The 18,663-nt window shown below is 52.6% G+C and overlaps 8 protein-coding genes across 8 annotated transcripts; 3 read left to right on the plus strand and 5 right to left on the minus strand.

The window, feature by feature from the left end:
- The first annotated feature begins 313 nt into the window (after positions 1 to 313).
- On the plus strand, positions 314 to 1,803 carry BDQ94DRAFT_150842 (gelsolin family protein). Its single transcript, XM_026767657.1, has one exon. The coding sequence runs from the start codon at positions 369 to 371 to the stop codon at positions 1,539 to 1,541; it is 1,173 nt and encodes a 390-aa protein (XP_026622262.1). The 5' UTR covers positions 314 to 368; the 3' UTR covers positions 1,542 to 1,803.
- A 576-nt stretch (positions 1,804 to 2,379) lies between these two features.
- BDQ94DRAFT_182491 (Zn(II)2Cys6 transcription factor) lies at positions 2,380 to 4,622 on the minus strand. Its single transcript, XM_026774162.1, has 4 exons — positions 4,559 to 4,622; positions 4,484 to 4,509; positions 3,667 to 4,431; positions 2,380 to 3,612 (listed from the first exon to the last, which is right to left on the minus strand). Exons 1-4 carry the CDS (start codon positions 4,605 to 4,607, stop codon positions 2,590 to 2,592), a joined length of 1,863 nt encoding a protein of 620 aa, XP_026622263.1. The 5' UTR covers positions 4,608 to 4,622; the 3' UTR covers positions 2,380 to 2,589.
- A 526-nt stretch (positions 4,623 to 5,148) lies between these two features.
- Positions 5,149 to 6,444, plus strand: BDQ94DRAFT_150845 (aromatic alcohol reductase). The gene is made up of 3 exons (XM_026767658.1): positions 5,149 to 5,330; positions 5,390 to 5,800; positions 5,891 to 6,444. The coding sequence occupies exons 1-3, from the start codon at positions 5,295 to 5,297 to the stop codon at positions 6,344 to 6,346; spliced, it is 903 nt and encodes a 300-aa protein (XP_026622264.1). The 5' UTR covers positions 5,149 to 5,294; the 3' UTR covers positions 6,347 to 6,444.
- On the minus strand, positions 6,434 to 8,100 carry BDQ94DRAFT_162202 (allantoate permease family MFS transporter; the record flags this gene model as incomplete). Its single annotated transcript, XM_026769504.1, has 4 exons — positions 6,434 to 6,865; positions 6,936 to 7,338; positions 7,401 to 7,824; positions 7,887 to 8,100. The coding sequence occupies 4 exons, from the start codon at positions 8,098 to 8,100 to the stop codon at positions 6,434 to 6,436; spliced, it is 1,473 nt and encodes a 490-aa protein (XP_026622265.1).
- Positions 8,101 to 8,594: 494 nt separating this feature from the next.
- BDQ94DRAFT_150848 (DUF1445 domain protein) lies at positions 8,595 to 9,722 on the plus strand. Its single transcript, XM_026767659.1, has 2 exons — positions 8,595 to 9,392; positions 9,466 to 9,722. The coding sequence occupies exons 1-2, from the start codon at positions 8,661 to 8,663 to the stop codon at positions 9,628 to 9,630; spliced, it is 897 nt and encodes a 298-aa protein (XP_026622266.1). The 5' UTR covers positions 8,595 to 8,660; the 3' UTR covers positions 9,631 to 9,722.
- BDQ94DRAFT_150849 (putative C6 transcription factor) lies at positions 9,723 to 12,131 on the minus strand. Its single transcript, XM_026767660.1, has 4 exons — positions 11,943 to 12,131; positions 11,747 to 11,869; positions 10,938 to 11,694; positions 9,723 to 10,885 (listed from the first exon to the last, which is right to left on the minus strand). The coding sequence occupies exons 1-4, from the start codon at positions 12,050 to 12,052 to the stop codon at positions 9,728 to 9,730; spliced, it is 2,148 nt and encodes a 715-aa protein (XP_026622267.1). The 5' UTR covers positions 12,053 to 12,131; the 3' UTR covers positions 9,723 to 9,727.
- A 296-nt stretch (positions 12,132 to 12,427) lies between these two features.
- On the minus strand, positions 12,428 to 14,391 carry BDQ94DRAFT_150850 (cytochrome P450). The gene is made up of 4 exons (XM_026767661.1): positions 14,023 to 14,391; positions 13,312 to 13,945; positions 12,940 to 13,262; positions 12,428 to 12,889 (listed from the first exon to the last, which is right to left on the minus strand). The coding sequence occupies exons 1-4, from the start codon at positions 14,239 to 14,241 to the stop codon at positions 12,515 to 12,517; spliced, it is 1,551 nt and encodes a 516-aa protein (XP_026622268.1). The 5' UTR covers positions 14,242 to 14,391; the 3' UTR covers positions 12,428 to 12,514.
- Positions 14,392 to 15,783: 1,392 nt separating this feature from the next.
- Positions 15,784 to 17,482, minus strand: BDQ94DRAFT_182494 (MFS general substrate transporter; the record flags this gene model as incomplete). Its single annotated transcript, XM_026774163.1, has 1 exon — positions 15,784 to 17,482. The coding sequence occupies exon 1, from the start codon at positions 17,410 to 17,412 to the stop codon at positions 15,784 to 15,786; it is 1,629 nt and encodes a 542-aa protein (XP_026622269.1). The 5' UTR covers positions 17,413 to 17,482.
- Positions 17,483 to 18,663: the final 1,181 nt, after the last annotated feature.

Below are 18,663 nucleotides of genomic sequence, written 5' to 3' on the forward strand. Positions count from 1 at the left end.
GTATTGCAGGCTGTAAGTGGGCATAGACATTGGTGGACCGTCATCGATGGGGAAAGAGCATTGGCTCAACCGGAACAGCGGACGTATGATTGAACGACCACGCGAACGCTACCCTGTCCAGTGAAGTCCCCATATCAAGAAACGACCCTGTGGAATGTTGATGACATCCCAACGGGGCAACTGGTTGGGGCTGGGATCCAGCACCCCACATCGGGCAAGCATAAGGGCGATCCCCCCTGAGTTCACCGCCTGCGCTTCCCCCGCCGATTCTGCCGGACCCCGCAGAAGCAGCAGCTGCAGGACATCCCCTCAACACACATCTTATTAGCCAGTCTCTATTATCAGCTACCACTTCTCTCACCGACAGCATGCCCCCTCACGAAGGACTCGTCCACCCCAAAGAATATGACATCAAAGACAGCAATGTCGAATTGATCGGTTCCGACCTTGACCACCGTGTCAAGTACAACTCCGCCGCTACCGAGCCCGCTTGGAACAACGGATCCATCGGCCAGGAGCCGGGCCTGTTCGTGTGGAGGATTGAGAACTTCGAGGTTATACCATGGCCCAAGGAGCGGACGGGCGAATTCTACAACGGGGATAGCTACATTGTCCTGCATTCGTACAAGGTGGGGGACAAGCTGGGTCATGACATCTTCTTCTGGCTGGGCAGTAAGACCGCCCAGGATGAAGCCGGTACAGCCGCTTACAAGACGGTCGAGCTGGATGAATTTCTGCATGGCACCGCGACGCAGCATCGCGAGATTGAACAGGAGCCATCAGAGGAATTCCTGGGACTGTTCCGGCACATCTCCATCCGGTCGGGCGGCGTGCGATCAGGATTCCACCACGTCGAGCCTGAAGCACCCAAGGAGATCCTGACCTTGCTTCGCGTATTCAAGCATCCCACTGTGGGTCGCTCGATTATCGTGCACGAGGTGGAGCCCACCTGGCAAAGCCTGGACGAGAACGATGTGTTCGTCTTGGACAAAGGTGATAAGATCTGGGTCTGGCAGGGAAAGAACTGCAGCCCCATGGAAAAGGCCAAGGCTGCGCAGGTGGTCAATGATATGACGCTGGCTAAGCATATTGATGTCGAGGTTCTGTCCCAGCTCGAGTCGCGCTCCAGGGTCATTGTGGACTTGCTGGGAGGCAAGGAGGCCGACCCGGCCACATTCCAGGCTCCGCGACCGGGGCGTTTTGCCAAACGCACGGACGAGGGCAGCGATGTGCGGTCACGCAAGCTCTTTAGACTGAGTGACTCGTCCGGCACACTCACCTTCGACCTGGTCAAAGATGGCCAGCGTGTGAGCAAATCTGACTTGGTTGGAAACGACGTATTCCTCTACGATGTCGGCAACAGGCTGTGGGTCTGGCAGGGATCCGAGGCCAGCCAGCGTGAGAAAGCGCTGTGGCTCAAGGTTGCCCAACACTACGTCCGTCAGCTGCAAAACCAACTCCCAGAGGCACACTACATCCCGATCGCCAAGGTCGTGGAGGGCTACGAGAGCCCAGCGTTCATGAGAGCCATCGAGGCCTAGGTATGTTGCTGTATAGGCCATAATTTTGTAACAAATATATGCCATTCTTCTTGCACAGCTGAAAGAAGCATTCACTATTCAAGACACAGAATATCGGAGCGGCAGGTTCAGCCCGAATAGTCCAGTGTCCAGGACATTATATGCCAGCATTAGGCCGGTACATCAGAATCTCGAACAATTGATGCCCTCGGCCACATCAAATAATATTGGAAAAATGATCTAATAAGCACTTCGTTCTAAAAGAACGTGACTGCCGTTCGCCACAAAAGCAGCCGATCACCGAGTAACTCCAAACTCCGCATTGTACACCAGTAGTCCGGAACCCCCGTTTATACATCCTCTTATTCCTTAAGCCAACTGTAGCTGTATAAACAATTGTCAGCACAGAAGAATTAACAGATCACCCAATCACCATCCACATACCTTATCCTCGAATCTACCATCTCCCTCTTCGTCCCCCGCCAAATCCCCCTCTCCCACCAGGCGGCCCAAACCCTCCTCCTCTCCGACCACCAAAGCCACCACCAGGAGGACCGTGTGGTCTTCCGTAGGAATGCATCGGCATGCCCCCGCCACCACCGTAGTGCGGGCGCGGGGGAGGATACCCGTAGCCACCGCCCATACCCATGCTAGGGTAGCGCCGCCGGTTGCGGCCCATGAGAGACATGCACAGGCCCATGGTAGTATTGTTGGGGATTCAAACGTAGGATTTGGAATAATACAAGATTTAGATTATTTTTTGGAGTGGTTGGAAAGGAATTATGTCTTTGTTGAACTGAAATGGACCTGCTGTCTAAGTAGGTAGGGCAAGGGATAAATACAGGCCTCGTCACTCATGGCGTCATCCATCAGCCGTGACGTAGTACTGCCCCTTCTCCCACTACAACCTTAACTTTCATCCCCAAGGGACGGAACTAAAAATGATTTGCTGGGTCCAGATTAAAGAGGAGGCCTGTAATTATTGGAAGTCGACTAAAGATGGTGGCAGGTTAGAGGGAGGAAATATGGTGGGTGACGTCTCGGCTTCGTGGTCCATGATGACAGTCCGTCATCCTATAAGAGTCTCTAAGCCATTATCAATCATCACATCAATCCAATGCACAATCGGAGCTTGACCGTGAAGTGGGCTGTTGGTCAATAACCGGTCTGCCCGAGCCCAAGTTTCTCTCACAATCCTACACGCCCGGTGCACTGTGTCTAACCCCATGTAGGACGCCATCTTGTCGAGTCTAGAATCAACAAATAGACGCCAGAACTGTATATCGACTCGTTCAGGTGCATGAGTTAGGTCCGAAGCACCATCCGGAAATACTTCCATGTCGACATGCATGTCTTCAATCCGCTGGAACTGAAGAGTACTCCCCGCTATCACAAGAACAGGCATTTGAATCGCCCTTGTGCCAGAGGTTTCTGGAATCTTGGCAATTAATGTCAGAATAGTGATGGCCAGTGTATTCAGATGTTTTCTTTGGGTATCATAATCCGGCATTCGTTGGTCTGGGCGTAGTAACTCGGGAAATGTTCGACACAGCTCAAGCATAATTGATAGAGCATAGGCGTATCCTAGAAATTGAAAATCGTCGACAGGCGTAGATGGATCACCTGTACTAAGGAACTGTCCTTGAGGGGGTGAATCGTACTGACATACCAGCTCTTCCAGATGCTTTCCTTGCGATAAAAGTTCGCGTCGGTCTTTCTGCATGCGCTGTGGCGAAGCTGATGCCCGCCGTAAATGGTGCGCCTGTCGTGCTAGGGAGCCGATCTTTGACATGGATATGAACAGTTTGGGCGAGACCCCGCTCCAAGGATGGACACTTGCCACGCTGTTTTCATCGTCGCAGAAGCGTAGAAGGTAGTCTGCTGCGTCTGTGCTGTTGTCTACGACGAAGGAGGTCAGTGCTTCCCAGTAAACCAAAGCTCCGACAAAGAAGTCTCGAGCAAGCCTTGGATCTGAGGTCGGGGCACCTGAGATCGAGGGAGATTGAAAATGGCTTTCGCAGTATAAAGTCTGGAAAATGGTCCTTGCCGCCTCGAGGTGGTGCAAACCAAGTGAGGATGGATTATTCCATGACTGGGTAGGGGTTAGGTTTGGTGAGGGTTATATCAGCAGTAGGAATCTACATACTGCAGTCTTTCCGATCATGATAATCCCAAGAAGCAGTGCAGTCATAGACTCGCTGTTCTTCAGCACAAAGCCGGCATTGTCGTGTGGGTGTGACAACCGCCGTTTGTCTAGAGCTTCAATCCCAGCAGAAAGACTCGCAAGCGCAGCTGTACGATGGCTTGCAGCCAGCATAGTCATCTCACGCTGCTGCTGCGAAAGATGTGCAGCCAATATAGAGAAAACGCAGGATTCGATTATGGGGTGCTCATTTGAGAGCCGTGCAACCCATTCTCGCAGTGGGTTCGTGGGCGAATCGTAACCGGAAAGGAGGCGGCATGTATGAGAGAAATAGTATGCTCGCAACTTGGTAGAGGAATCAGTTAGTGATGATGTTAGCTTAGCATTATGTTGTCTCTCTGGTGTGGTTTCGGCGTCGGAAGTCTGCAGCGTAAGTGCTGAATCGCTGTTTGTGGTTGAATGATCGGGTGTGTCTGTTCTCCCATCGCAGCGGCCCGATGTCTTGCATTGCTCTACTCTCTTAGTAGAGGACTGACTACGCTCGAGCGGAGGTCGCAGATCGCTCAGCAAAGCAAGACGTAGTTTCTCCGCTGGTTCAGTGAACCAGCTCATAGGAGGTTCCTTCTTTGATGGAGACAGTGACTCTGAATTCAGACCTTTCGCTTCATGCTTCGACGACCATTTGACGTCTCTGCGGTACCCCGGGCAGTCATATCCTCTCCGAGAACAAGCCACGCAAGAAGGCTTGGTTTCGTCACATTTGATTCGCTACATTGAATTAGTGTTCTGACGTTGGCATAAGGATGGCCGACTGGCTTACGCGCTGCTTACACCGTGCGCACCCCGCTTTAATCTATGTTAGTGGCTTGAAACTTTGGGGTGTTATTGGGATCACCTCGAGATTTGACCGTTCTTCTCGACTGAGTCAGTTCTTGGCGTATCATCCTGTCCCATTGCAGTCATGAGGGCCCCAGGCAAGCAGAAGGCTGGGTGAAAAGTCGCATCAATGTCCGCTACATTGCTGGCCACTCATAAGCTCAGTTGCTTAATAATTGCAACACTACTGCCGGAATGCCAAGGATAAGGTTCAGTGGCAATGTGCCTGCACCAGCTTCAATGGTTTCGGTCCTCTCAAGAGTGAGGTACGTTGTGCCTCTGGCTTACGGTATATGCTTTCGATTGATACATTATGTCTTTGTGCATTGTGCTTTGTCTGCTTAGTGGTGGTAGTAATGCACAGCATTTGTCACTCTGCTGCCTCCTGACCAATCGCACTTTTACACCTAAAAGGGTTTAGTGTAAGACGATCCCGGACTGAAGCATTAAACCCTCGGAACTATACATGTCAGTTCTCTGCCGATTTGTAAAACGCGCTCAATTCCGTCATAAATGGAGATGGCGTGATATCCGGGTACTCATGGCTAAGCACATTTAGGAAGCAGTTTCCAGATGGCATCATTTCAAGCTTACCAATCTAATCAAACAACATAATGTATATAAGTGCTGGGTGAACAGGACAACAATCCATTTAGATCAGCAGAACGGTACAGGAATTGAAGAACTTTCAGCGAGATCTCTTCAAAACTACCAACCACTTAACCACCGAAACGCCTCGTAATCATCTCATCAAGATGACATCCCCACTGAAGAACGTGGTAATCGTCGGGGTAAGTGAACTCAGACCATCCTCCCTATCCTTCACATATTAACATACAATCCCTCTTAGGCCGCAGGAAACCTGGGCTCCCATGTCCTCAAGGCCTTCCTTTCATCTAACGCATTCAACATCACTGTCCTCTCCAGAGACTCATCTACCAGCACCTTCCCCGACGGCCTCAAAGTCATCAAATCAGACTACAGCCATGACTCACTCGTCTCTGCCTTCAAGGGCCAAGATGCCGTAATCAGCATTGTAGGCAATGGCGGCTTTTCCAACCAGCAGAAACTCATCGACGCTGCCCTCGCCGCAGGAGTCAAACGGTTCATCCCCAGCGAATTCGGTAATAACACCGCAGATGAACGTGTCCGGGCGCTTGCCCCGCTTCTTGATGGCAAGAAAGCCGTTGTCGATTATCTTAAAGAGAAACAAGATCGGCTGAGTTGGACTGCACTCATAACGGGGCCGTTCTTTGATTGGGTAAGTGACTTTACGACAGACTCCTATAGTACCTATTCCTTGCTATGTATTACGTAGTAAGAAGGAAAGCTAATATATTTGTTTCAACAGGGTCTCCAAACCGGCTTCCTGGGCTTCAACCTCCAATCGCACGAAGCAACCGTCTACGACAACGGCACCATCCCGGCCTCAGTCAGCACCCTCGCTCAGATCGGCCGTGCTCTAGTCGCTGTCTTGCAGAACCCAGAGGCTACTGGGAATCAATACGTCTACGTCGAGTCATTCACTGTCACGCAAAAGCAGATTCTCGGGGCTCTCGAAAAAGCCACCGGCAAGGAATGGAAGGTCACTGACGTTGACTTTGAACCGCTTATTCAAGAGAGTACTGAGCGGTTTAAGGGTGGTGATTTCTCGGCCGTGCTGGCTCTGCTCTTAGCGGCTGCGTTGGCGAGGTTTCCGGACGGGCCGTATGGAAGTTGGGAGCAGGTGTCTGGCGGGTCGTGGAATAAGAGATTGGGGATTGAGCATGAGGATTTGGATGAGGTTGTGAGGTCGCTGGTTAATTAGGATGTCTTGAACGGCTTTCAGGGTATATTGTTGCAGGACACATATTTTGGAACGAGCAATAAATTATTGATAAATGAAACAGACATATTAAGTATGGTATCTGAACTCCACCTCGCCATCACCTGTCTTCACTCTTCGCGTATCCTCCTTTTCGCCCGCCAGAATCTCCTCTTTCACCTTATTCTCCCGTCTCAGATAGACCGCATGAAGCGCGACAATTACCTGCGATACCACCAATGCCCCCAACGAGAAGGCATTCCCTAGTACATACGGCGACGTGCGATAAACCTGGCCTGCTACAATACCGGCACAGTTACCCACTGTCTGCTGGAGACCAATGGCGAGTGCACGACGGTACTGAGGCGCCACGTTGACGTTCAACCAGGCGACGTTCAGTCCGACGCCGGTGTAGACAGCCACACCGCAGAGGTAAGTAGCGAAGTATTTGACGGCGTCGTTGGACACAGTCAGGAGGAGGATGTAGCCGACGATACCGAAGATGTTGGTGGCTAGGATGAACTGTTCCCATTGTTAGCACACACGTTATCCCGTAATGAATATATGATAGGATTTAGGGAGAAAGGCATACGATAGAAAACCTCCCAAAGCGATCGGCGCAAAACGCGACAGCAATAAACACGATCGCAGCCCAGATATACACCGGTACCGTGAGCACATTACTCATGAGGCTATTATACCCCAGACTCCCCAAGATAGTAGGAAGGAAAGTACTGAATCCGTAGAGGAGAATATCCTGACAGAACTGCGTGAGGGCAGAGAACATGAGCTTGGGATCACGAAGAGCAATGCGCATCTCCTCCCAGCTGAAGTGCTCACTGCCCATGTACTTCCGGCGTTGTTCGTTGCGCACGCGCATCATGTATTTCTCTTCGGCGGTGAGGAAGTAGGCGTTGCTGGGGTCGTTGGGAAGACCGAACCAGATGAGGATGGCGCACACTAGACTGAAGAGTCCTTCGATGATGTAGACCCATCTTTGTGGTTTTTGTTAGAAAGTGTTGATGGGGTGATAGGGAGGGGTACACGGGTAGCTTACCTCCAGCCGGCTTTGCCGCCTACACCGTCCATGTGCAACAATGCATATGCGAGTAGACCTCCCACGGCACCGGAGATGGCAGCGCAGCTCATCAGGTATGAGACGCGCTTTGCTTGCTCTTCTCGACGATACACCATGGTCAAATACAGGTTTAGACACGGGAAGAGTCCGGCTTCGCAGCCACCGAGGATCAACCGTGTTGCGTACAGCGAGGCGACATTGTGGATGAAGCCCGTAAACACGGTGGTAATTGACCAGATGATGCATAGACCGGTGAGGATATTCCGCGGAGTGAGCTTTTTCATTGCCACGGCCCAAGGTGCCTCTAATAGCACGTAGGTAGCGTAGAAGATGGACACGGCGGTAGAATACTCGCTGTCGGAGGCGTGGATGTCTTCAGGCATGCCAGCTACCTTGACATTACCTGAAATAAAAATCATTAGCGATATCCATCCTCGTGGGGAACGTGCATTGGGGGATATTCACCGATGTTACTACGGTCGAGGAAGCAAGACAGGTAGGTCAACATGATAATGGGCACAAAGGCCATATCGAGCTTCATGAGAAGCTTCTTCTCCTTCGCTGGGTCGAGGACGACATCGTCAATATCCCCAATGGCAGTCTCTTCAGGAGACGCCTGCTCAATTGGCTTCTCGAGCGATTTTCGCTCAACGACGGGATCCATCTGATCGATAGTCATGATGGAGAGGATGAGCAGCTGTGAAGACCCGGGAGGATGTGGGGGAGAGGGAAGAATGATGAAAACGTCAACAGCGGAGGATCTGGGGTTAAGAACCATGGACCAGCCCTCAGGCCACCGCTGAAGGCGGCGACGGATCGATAACACCGCCAAGTAAACCGGGAAGCGTACTATCTATGATGAGGGGCGAGTAGCATTGGTGCTTCCGCTGGGTCAGCCATCGGGCCGATGGACTGATAAGCAAAGTTAAGATTCCCGGGAGGATATCATCTGGCAGCTGCTCATTGGTGAAACCGCAGACTCGACCTCCAACGCTTATCACGCTGGTGGAGACCCAAGCACGTTGATCCCCGGATATCGGAGCCCACCTGCCGATAGAGGGACGAGAGGAAATATGGGGTAGATACAAGTCCATTGATAGGCTATCAGGTGTATCGGTGAGTAAGTGATTGATTATATATGCTAACTCAAATGTTGAACCTACTCCTAACCACTTCCAACCCACCGCTAACAACGACCAGAATCCCTCTCCATCCATCCATCCAGGAAACCCCCCCAAGATGGCCATAACCCAGACACCGGAAACCCTATCCAGCCAGGAAACGCGGCTTCTGGCCCGCCAAAACACCATCACCAACACGGCGGGCTACTCCGGGAACAACCTGCAAGCCAACCTTCTCATTCTGCCAGAAAAACACAGCCAGGACTTTCACAACCTCTGTCTTCGCAACCCAGTATCCTGCCCCCTCCTAGGCATCAGCAGCATCCCGGGAAACCCCCACAAAATCACCCCAACGCCATGCATCCAGAACCGCGACTTCGACATCCGCACCGACTGCCCATCCTACCGAGTCTACAAGCACGGCAAATGCATCGCGGCCAACAAACCCGACCTCCTCGATCTGTGGTCCACCGATGACCCAAATGCCGAAAATTACACAGCCTTCCTCCTGGGGTGCTCCTTCAGCTTCGAAGCCGCCCTGTGCAATGCAACCCCGCCCTTAACCCCGCGGCACCAACTCAGCAACACCATCGTGTCCATGTACCGCACGTCATTGCCCCTCCTGCCTGCAGGTATCTTCACCAACGCAACATGCATCGTGTCCATGCGTCCATACCACGAATCAGAGGTCGAGCGGGTGCGGGACATCACGCGCCCGTATCTAGCCACGCACGGGGAGCCCGTCGATTGGGGCTGGGATGCGGTGAAGCGTCTGGGCATTCGGAATATTCATGATCCGGATTTCGGGGAGAAGATTGAGTTTAAGGATGGGGAGGTGCCGGTTTTTTGGGTATGCAAGATGCTTTTTGTTTAAACTTTTTGATGAGGTGTATGTGGTTATGCTAACGCGGGATGATGGTTAGGCGTGTGGAGTGACGCCGCAGATGGCGATCGAGGCGGCCGGGGATAAGATTGATGGGTTGGTGTTTGCGCATGAGCCGGGGAATATGCTGGTGACGGATTGGGTGGTCGAGGATTTGGAGAGGCTGAAGGAAGGAATTGCGGCTTTCCAGGGATGGATGAATTAGAATAGATAGTGCTGGAGATATATACGATGGAACGACCTGTTATGAACCGGATAGCCTTCTCGAATATTAGAACATGCTACTTAGTGAAGGATAAATTTTAAAAACAATCCTTCATCACACTCGACAACTCCTCCCCATAATCATACCGCTGCCACCCGGCATCAAATCCCTCAGGCGCCATGCCCATAATCTGCGTCTCCAGATTCCCCACCGCTTCGAACCATTCCATTAGCTCGCGCGTCATCTGCGCCCCGTCTAGCGGTGACTGCTCCTGCGTGCCTGTTGACTGGCTGGGTGCGACTTCCACCACGTTGCCCAGACCCCCTCTCTCCGCTGGCACTGCGGCGCCTCTCCACTCCGGCTCCGGCTGACTCTGCACCGGCCGATGCATCAGTTGTGGGCCCAGCTTCCTCAAGCTTCGAATGGACTTCCACAGCCGCAGCGAGATGTAAGATCTGGTCGAGAAGCCCTTGATCAGCTCCAGGGCCATGTAAAACTCCTCCTTGCACGTGGTACTGAACTGAGTGGGTGCCTGCGTGACAGCTAGAAACACCACCGCGACAGCAGACACCAGAAACCAATTAAAAGTCACCTGCTGCAAGCGATAGATATCTGTTGTCTCGTTCAGATTGGTGATGAATCGGATAGACTCCTTCGCCAACTCCACCACGGTCTGCGACTCCGCAGGGTACTTGGCGATATGTGCCGCCGAGTGCAGCACAGGTCGATGGATCAGCATGCGCAATTGGTTCGCCCTCAAATACAGCAGGGACCGTAAGCGACGCAGGCTCCGTGGTTCCTCCTCGTCCTTATGACCCTGATGCGACTCGATCCTCAACACGGGAGGAATATCGCCCGCCCATCGCTGCACTTGCCAATCGAGGTAATTCATCTCCTCTTTCTTAATCTCGTTCGTGTTGTTGAAGGCGGAAATGAACTTCCACACTTTCGCCGCGATCCGACTATACCGAATCATGACACACAGGTAGGGCGTCTTTTCCTCCGGTTCAGGTAACCACGGGTCAATGTCGCTGTCTTCGAGGGAAAATGGCATGCCGGTGCCGAAGCTCCAGCGAATATCGAGAATGTAAATGGACCAGAAGAGTCGGAGGACGCGGTCTTTGCCTGCTTTGATGATGGATGGCTGGCTGAGGGTTTCGCGGCGGTGAAGGCCTCGTTCGAGACACATGCGCTCGACGATGCCGATGGTGCGCCAGGCGAGGGTTTCTTCGTCGATTTGGAAGTAGAAGATGGCCTACAACTATTTAGCCACACGTTCAGGAAAAGAAGGTATGTGTTGTACTCACCACCAACGTCAAAAAGATGATATTCTTGATCCCCGCCGCTCCCCAAACGAAGTTATCCGCCACTTCTCGGACACTCTCGAACAAACTCATCGCCAGGGCACTGCTCCCCGCTGCCTCAGCCGTAAGCGCACAGGCAAATACCAGGCGCAGGATATGCACATCCGTCCTGTCCAGCTGTTCAGGACCGTCGGGGCCCTGAACGACGGGCACCCGGGGCCACGACTCGGCCCCATACAACAACTCCACCTGGTGCAAAAGCTGCGATAGCTCCAGCACAGGATACATGACTCCCATTTCCTCCTCGTACACGCGACACAACCGCAACGCTTCATTCTTCCCGATAGTCCATAGTGGATCACCAGTAGAATGATGGCGCGTGCGTGGCGGCGACGCAGGCACAGGCATTGACATCATCGCAGAAGGATCGGCCTGGGTGAGACCACCCTCGTCGCCGTCAACGTCGCCGTCCTCAGCATCCGCGACATCGGGATGTTCCTCGACGATGCCGCGACGCTGGAGGCTAGATTTAGCTAGATCCAAACTGTACGCCGAGGTGGTAGGGCCTTGAAAGACAGACTCTTTTTCCTTGATAGAGGAGTGCCGCCGGAAAGGTCGCTGAGATGCTACGTCCGACCGCGGTAGTGCTGTTGCCGGTGAGACGAGGGTGTTTTGCGTCAAGGCGTGGACGGCGGTGGTGAGGGTGGTGATTTGTTCTTGCATTGCTGTCATTTGAATAAGCAGACGGTCAAGGGTTTCACTAGATCATATTAATTCTCTTTCTACATCTTTATCGGAGAGGATTATCGTACTGGTTTTCTGTGCTGCTCTCTGTTCGCGGCGGAGATTCGTACACACAGTCGATGCGCTGGCGACCACATCGCTGGCAGGGTGACTGCCCGTTACATTTTATTTTGCGACGCTTGCATTCATTGCTAGAGGTTCAGTTAGATGCGATCATCAACGAACATTTGTCCAGTAGCTAAGGGAGGGGGGGGGCAGCAGTACCAAGCTTTGGCGATGTATTTGCGACGGCGTTTGCGCGGTCGCGTCTCGTCCCGATCGCCGGGATCGTCGGTTGGGAGTCTCTCCCACGGCTCGATTGAATTGCCATCCATATGATAAAAGTTCCTGATGGGTGGATATCCGGAAAACAGCGATGAGATGTCCTCCAGGGGAAAAGAAGGCAGAATCGAAAGATGGAAGAATATTGCTGAGACAGCAAATCCAGCGATGCATCATTGGATGGCGGCGGTGAAGGAGCGCCGATCGGCCACCACGGCGGGGTTCCGCAGTCTAGTTTGCAGCCATTTCTTTAGCACGAGAGTCTCTCTGGCTATTATTCGTCAATCAAAGAGATGGCTGACCGGGCTACGGTGGGACAAGATGCAGTTCCTCGGCTGAAAGTGGGTTCAATGGGTTGCTGTGCTCGCTACGTGTCCTTCGTACAAAGTCGCACTGTGTTTACCCCTAATGCCTCGGAGAATGATAGTAGCAGCTAGTGAGATAGAGATAACAGGTGGTGGAACATTCTACTGTGTATATACATCCAGAATCATAAAAGTCGTCACCATCCACTCTTACAAATCCTTCGTCCGCTCATCACTCTCGGCAATCCACTGCTGCAGCTTCGTCGGATCCCTCGGCGTAAAGCCCACCTTGAATGGCTTGGGCTCCGTCGTCAACCCCGTCGGGATCTCATTGCACTCGAGCGCATCCAAGATAGGCCGATCGGCCAGATCCCGCGATGGGTGCATCGTGAACGCGGTGATCAACCGGACGTAAGCCGTGAAGAGCTCGCGGTTAGCCAAATGGGAGCCGGCACACATGCGCGACCCAGCGCCATAGCCATAGTGCGGTGTGCCTGAACCCTCACCCACGTCCAGATAGCGCTCGGGAATGAACTTCTCCGGCATCTTGAAGTGGTCTTCGTCGTAGTCGGCGGCCCAGGCGTTCTGGTCTGGTTAGCAGTCACACGTCGTGATCTGGTAGGGTGCAAACTTACCATGAAGAAGGTCGTTCCGGCAGGAATAGTGGCGCCGTTGTACTCGATATCCTTGGTGCTCTCGCGGGGCAGGCAGATGGGAATGACCGTCCAGAAGCGGAGGGTTTCGCGGACCAGCGCGCTCACGTAGGGCACCTTCTCCTCCACCAAACACTTCTCCCAGGCGTCGCCGTTGGGGTAGACCTTCATGATTTCATCGTAGGCCTTTTGCTGGATCCGCTGGCCGTCCTCGGATGCCAGGTATGCAATGCCCATGACCAGGTTACCGGGGACAGTGTCTAGTCCGGCAGACACCATGGTGACGCAGATGGATTTGATCTCGGCTGGTAATTGTCAGAAATACTTCATTGAGGAGCGCGTGACAGTGCTCACCTTCGTTCAACTTGGCCTCGGGGTCCTTCAGAATGTTACCCGTGATGCATGGCTTGTCGGTGCCCTTGGCAATACGATCCTTGAGAATCTCCAGCAGATAGCTCAGATACTTGTCGCGACGCTCGCGGAACTCCTGCGCCTCGCGGTTCTGCTTGGGGAAGATACGAAGCAGGGGGATGTAGTCCTGCCAGTTATTGCTGGTACTGCGGAAGTTGGCGACACCACGCTCGACATTGACGATCTCGTGCAGCAGCTCATCGTTCACATTGCCCTCGATACGGAACCCGTAGTTGAGGGTGAGACTGGTGTTGAGGGCGAAACGCTGGAAGTAGGCTTTAGGGTTGATATCGCGGGCACCGTTTTGGCTGTCCTTGAACAGCTCCTTGATACTTGCGGTGCATTCGAGGTCGATGATGGGCATGTAGGACTGCACGGCGGGGCGGTTCAGCGCGGTCGCAGCGGCCTTGCGACGACGCTTGCAGGATTCATCCCAGGGAGAGGTACCGATGGTGAAGCCCTGCGAGGAGGATACGACGCTGTGGAAAGTGTGGAAGGTGGGACGCGAGATGAGGGCGGACTGGTCTTTGATCCAGAGCTGGCGGACCGAGTCGAAGCTGTTGGCGAAAACAACGCGCTGGACAGAAGCAAAAAAGTGGGCGGGTCAGGAACAGGAACCGCTATTGATGGAATCTCCGATCGCATTATACTTACCTTATTGCCCATGCGTACTTGGAACACCGGCCCAAATGACTTGGCCCATTTCCGGGCGACGACGGCATGCTGAGTGCCCAGTTGAAGGAGGTTGCCAAAGAGAGGCACGCCGGGGATTTCGGGGATGCCTTTGATCTTGGGCACATCGGTGCGGTTCATGTACCGCACCAGGAAGTAGATGACCGCTGCAGCGGCGATGAGAATCGTCTGAACGGCCATGTTGGTAATGTAGACGATATGCTGTGGATTGTTCAGTTCCTGGGAAGAATGTGAGCGACGCGATCCCTTTATAAGTGTGCTGGCCGCAATGCAGCTAATCCTCGGCTGGTGATGGTGGATATGATCTGGAAACAGCCACCCGCCGTCATCATTTCTCACGGCTCCATTTCCGACAAGCAAGACGTCCAAGCTTTGGCTGGTCCAGTCCGGGCACTTTGGCTTTCGCTTTCCCCGCACTGCCGCTCCCAATCTTTGGCAATCAGCGGCCCGACATTGGCTTTCCACTCATGCCCCAGTGCGGCATTTCGGAATGTCCTTCCGCACGGCGGTTGGCCGCGGAACGCCCCCCCCCCCCCCCCCCCCCGCCGGTAGTGATGTCTGCTTGCAGACCAGAAATGAAGATCATCGCTTGATCGGAATGATACAGAGGAAGATAGGTTGCAGAATTACGGATTAGCATGGAGTGTAGTCTCTAGTCTTACGGAAGTGCGTTGATAGCACCTCCTGCAGCCACGGATATCGGCAATATATATATATTCTGGTCCCGAAACCTTTTAAGAATCTAATCGCCAAGGCATCACCCCAGACCTTTACTGGTAGCATGACCAGCTTCGTACTCGATAGTAGTACTTAGTAGTAAAACTATTGAGGAGATCCAAAGTACGGATGCTTTTTTCGGCTGCAAGGAATGATCTAAGTCGTCATGTCCTACTCTAGGTCTTCCTATGAAGTGAATCTACGTATACCAGATGTCAACCCCTTACTATGTTCTCAAAAGAGCAGTACTGCCAAAGTTCCACTGAGATGACATATGAACCACAGAGATAGAAACTCCAACTCAAAAGAAGCATATATTTTAGAATTTTCAATGTAATTCTTCTGGTACTCCTGCATCATCCCTTATCCCTCGAATGTCCATGTCCTTTCTACTTTCCACTAAATAATCACGGCCTGCGTGGTCGCGGAGGCGCTCCAGGATGATAGTAAGGATTTGGTGCATCATATGCACCTCCGGAGCTCTGTTCGACGATTTTTCCGTGGCTGACCTACTCTTCAGAGAAGCGTGCGTTGGGCCTTGTAACGGACAATTACTATTGAAATATGGTCAGTTGAGGAGTACATAAAAATATGCTTATACATCTCCGAACTGTACCACATCTAGCGCTGCTCTTCTACTTTTACTTTTCAAAGAACTAAGGTCTGGAGGATACCCCATATCCTGGAAACGCAAGGGTGTACTGTGGCAAGGGGTCTGAATAAGCACTACCCCCACCAACACCGGCAGGAACTACAGCCGAACGATCGATAAGACTTTGCGAATAAGCGAACCTTATTTGATTCCACATACAGTGAAGTACACGTGGCCCGACGCCCAGGTAAGACAGCACATCGAGCAGAAAAGAAAAAAGGGAAAGCAGAACGGGTATCTATGCATACATGGGGATCTTAACCGTCAATCATTACATGGCGTTATGCGGACCAGCCCAAAGAGGAAACTCCGACAGATGGCTCCCTCATATACCTCTACCGCAAACCAGACGCTTAGGCCATGGATGCCTTGCGCGAAATGGTAACCTGACTGGACCGACGGACGGCTGCGTGCCGCTGCCGATCCGCTTCCAGGGTCTGGGCGAACTTACTTCGAGCCCGAATCTCAGGTCCCTTCCAGTAGAAAATGTATATGGGGACCGTCACCAGAACGGACAGACAGCCAAGAATGGTGCTTGCCCATTGTAGATGAAATCTGCCACCGATGTTGGTGTACATGGGTGTTGCGTACATGGCTGAGAGTCCGGCAAGCAGATCTCGTGCAAAGCCATTGCCTCCCGTTGCGGACGCGGAGTATTCTCCATATGCAGCGACCATGTAGTCAATTGTCGCCATGTAGATGCCGTAATTGGCAATGGCAATCAGGAACACGAATACCAACGGCACGATCCAATGGGTGTACTCAGGGCCCATTGAGGTCCAGGCAAATCCAAACAATCCAATTGTTTCGAGAGGCGCAATGAAGAGCAGAAGCAGGAGGCGTCGCTCAGCGTATCGAGATGCATTTCCCTCACGGCGTCTCACGACTTGTTGACGGTAGATGTCGGGTAGGAAGATGCCGTAGGCAAACAAGTAGCCGATCACGATGGCAACGAAGCACAGACCAATTTGGACGGCATTGAAACCCCACTGTGCGAAGACTAAAGAGAACGACTCGATGCAGGTGAAGATGAGCGCATCAGAGAAACCAGAGAGCAAAGACAGGAAGAGCACAATAGGTTCACAGAGAAACATCTCGAAGGGTCGGCGCCAAATGTGTAGAACCTCCTTGATATCCAGTCGAGAAGGCTTGAGCTCATTCGGCCCATACACATTGGGATCCTCGCCGGTTTGCCGTCGGCGTTTGGCCTCTCTATCAAGAAGGATGGTCGATCGAGTCTCACAAACAAGGAAAAAGTGCAGGAGCTGAGTAATACCACCAAAGATAAGCTGGATCCAGAAGTTCCACCGCCAGCTCAACCATTGCTGCATCATTCCGCCAAAGATTGGTCCAATGGTGGTGCCTCCCACGGAGGACAAGACCACGTAAGCGACAGCGAAGCCCTGGTCATCGGGCTCCCACATGTCAGCCGTCATTCCGAGAGTGACAGAGCCGCCTGCTGAGCTAATACCACCAAGGCCACGACAGACAACCATCGTTGCGAAGTTAGGAGCAAGCGCACACGGTATCTGCCAGATATTCACGAACAGAAGGCTGAGCTGCATTATCGGCCACCGGCCATATTCCTCACTCCATGGGGCCCAAAGTTCACAGCCGAAAGCATATGCGACAAGGAAAATCATTTGGCCTACTCGGGCCGCCTGTTCACTGATATGAAAGTGTTCGGAGAGTTGCGGGACGGCGTTGGAGTAGGTGCTGCTGTTGAAATTCATGGACATTTGCACAACGAAGATGACCGTAAGTATGGTCCATTTCTTGTGCCAGGGAAAGCAGAAGCCCAGCTTCTCGTAGCAGTCGTCTTCGGTAAGTTCTCGTTTCACGGGGCCGTGGAACTTCCCTTGGATTTCACTATCGTCATCTGGCTGTGTGGCATGCTCCGCATGCATATTTTCCGGTTGGCGATCCGGACTCAAGGCGCCCTCCTTTCCCGAAGGCTTCTCTAGAAGTTCTTTTGTATCCATGATGAGCAATTTGTTTCTTAGGCGATCCAAAGAAACACTGCTGTTATGGGGTTCATGAAATCTTTCACGAACAGGACAACGACCAAAGTCGTAAGGCCAATTTAGAGGTTAGGCGAGGATTGAAGTCCTGTACCAGCAGAACGGAGCTCCAGACATGGACAAGGAACGGGAAGGTGGGTGGATGTAGTATAGAAGGAGAGCGCCAAACCAGGAACAAGGCGGGCGTCTTATATAGTAAATATCGCATACCTCAGCCCTGCAGAGCCAACATCGGAGAAGAGTGCTAGATTGCACCGCTCTAGGAAAGCAATGGTGGCACGACGTCATGAACATCGGAGTATCCGAGGGAACGATTGTAGTGTGTAGCAGTAGGCGTGCGGAGGGTGCAGCTCCGATATCGATCAATTGCCGTGGGGCCATGGCCGGGACGATCAATGAGAATGCCTGGAACGCTCTGGATTAACTTTCATTGCTTCTCTCCACCATTCCTGCGTGGATGAGGGATAGCCGCACATGGCACACTCAAGTGACACAATGCACTGCGCCTTGTACCCAAAGCCTGCAAAGTCCCGCCCTTGAAAAAAGAAAGGAAGAATTTGAACAATTCTATGACAAATGGATCCGAGCTACACACCATCATCGGCATTACCCCAAGAGAAAGCCAATGCCGAAGCCATGAAAGACCTTCGATACTCATTGGGGTGTCGCGCCAATCAGCGGCTCAAGCGCTTGTCGGGGTGCCCAAAGCGGTAGTCCGAGGAGCGACCGCATCCAAAACCGTGAGCATTGTTTGGTCCATCCACCTTCACTAATCACCCATGACGCCATCCCAGAGGCAAAACGCTTGACAAATCCGGTTTGCAATGGGATGATATCCACGTTCTTACTGCATGTAACCCTGCGGCATGGCCATCCATGGACAGGTGAAGCGACCTATCACTTGACATGAACTAGTTTTGCTTGAACCAGCCGGGCATGGCCAACGTCGAGAATGGTAATGCCTGGTGGAAGCGGAATAGAATCACCTCATGGGGCGACCAAATGGCATCGCTGGCTCTAGAACATTGCATCTTCGAGAAAAACCGAGCACCGCCACATTCCTGGGGGCTGCTTCTAGACAATCTACATCCAAAAACTCCTTACCGTGCACATTGTGTAGAGTACACCCTGTTTGATGCCGTCTATCCCTTGCTTTGAGAACGGGCACTGGTCACGGCGCATTGCCGCCGTCGCGTGGCTGTCGGAAAAGAG

This window comes from Aspergillus welwitschiae (genome assembly GCF_003344945.1).
Source record: "Aspergillus welwitschiae strain CBS 139.54b unplaced genomic scaffold BDQ94scaffold_38, whole genome shotgun sequence".
In the NCBI taxonomy this organism is placed as follows: Eukaryota; Fungi; Ascomycota; class Eurotiomycetes; order Eurotiales; family Aspergillaceae; genus Aspergillus; species Aspergillus welwitschiae.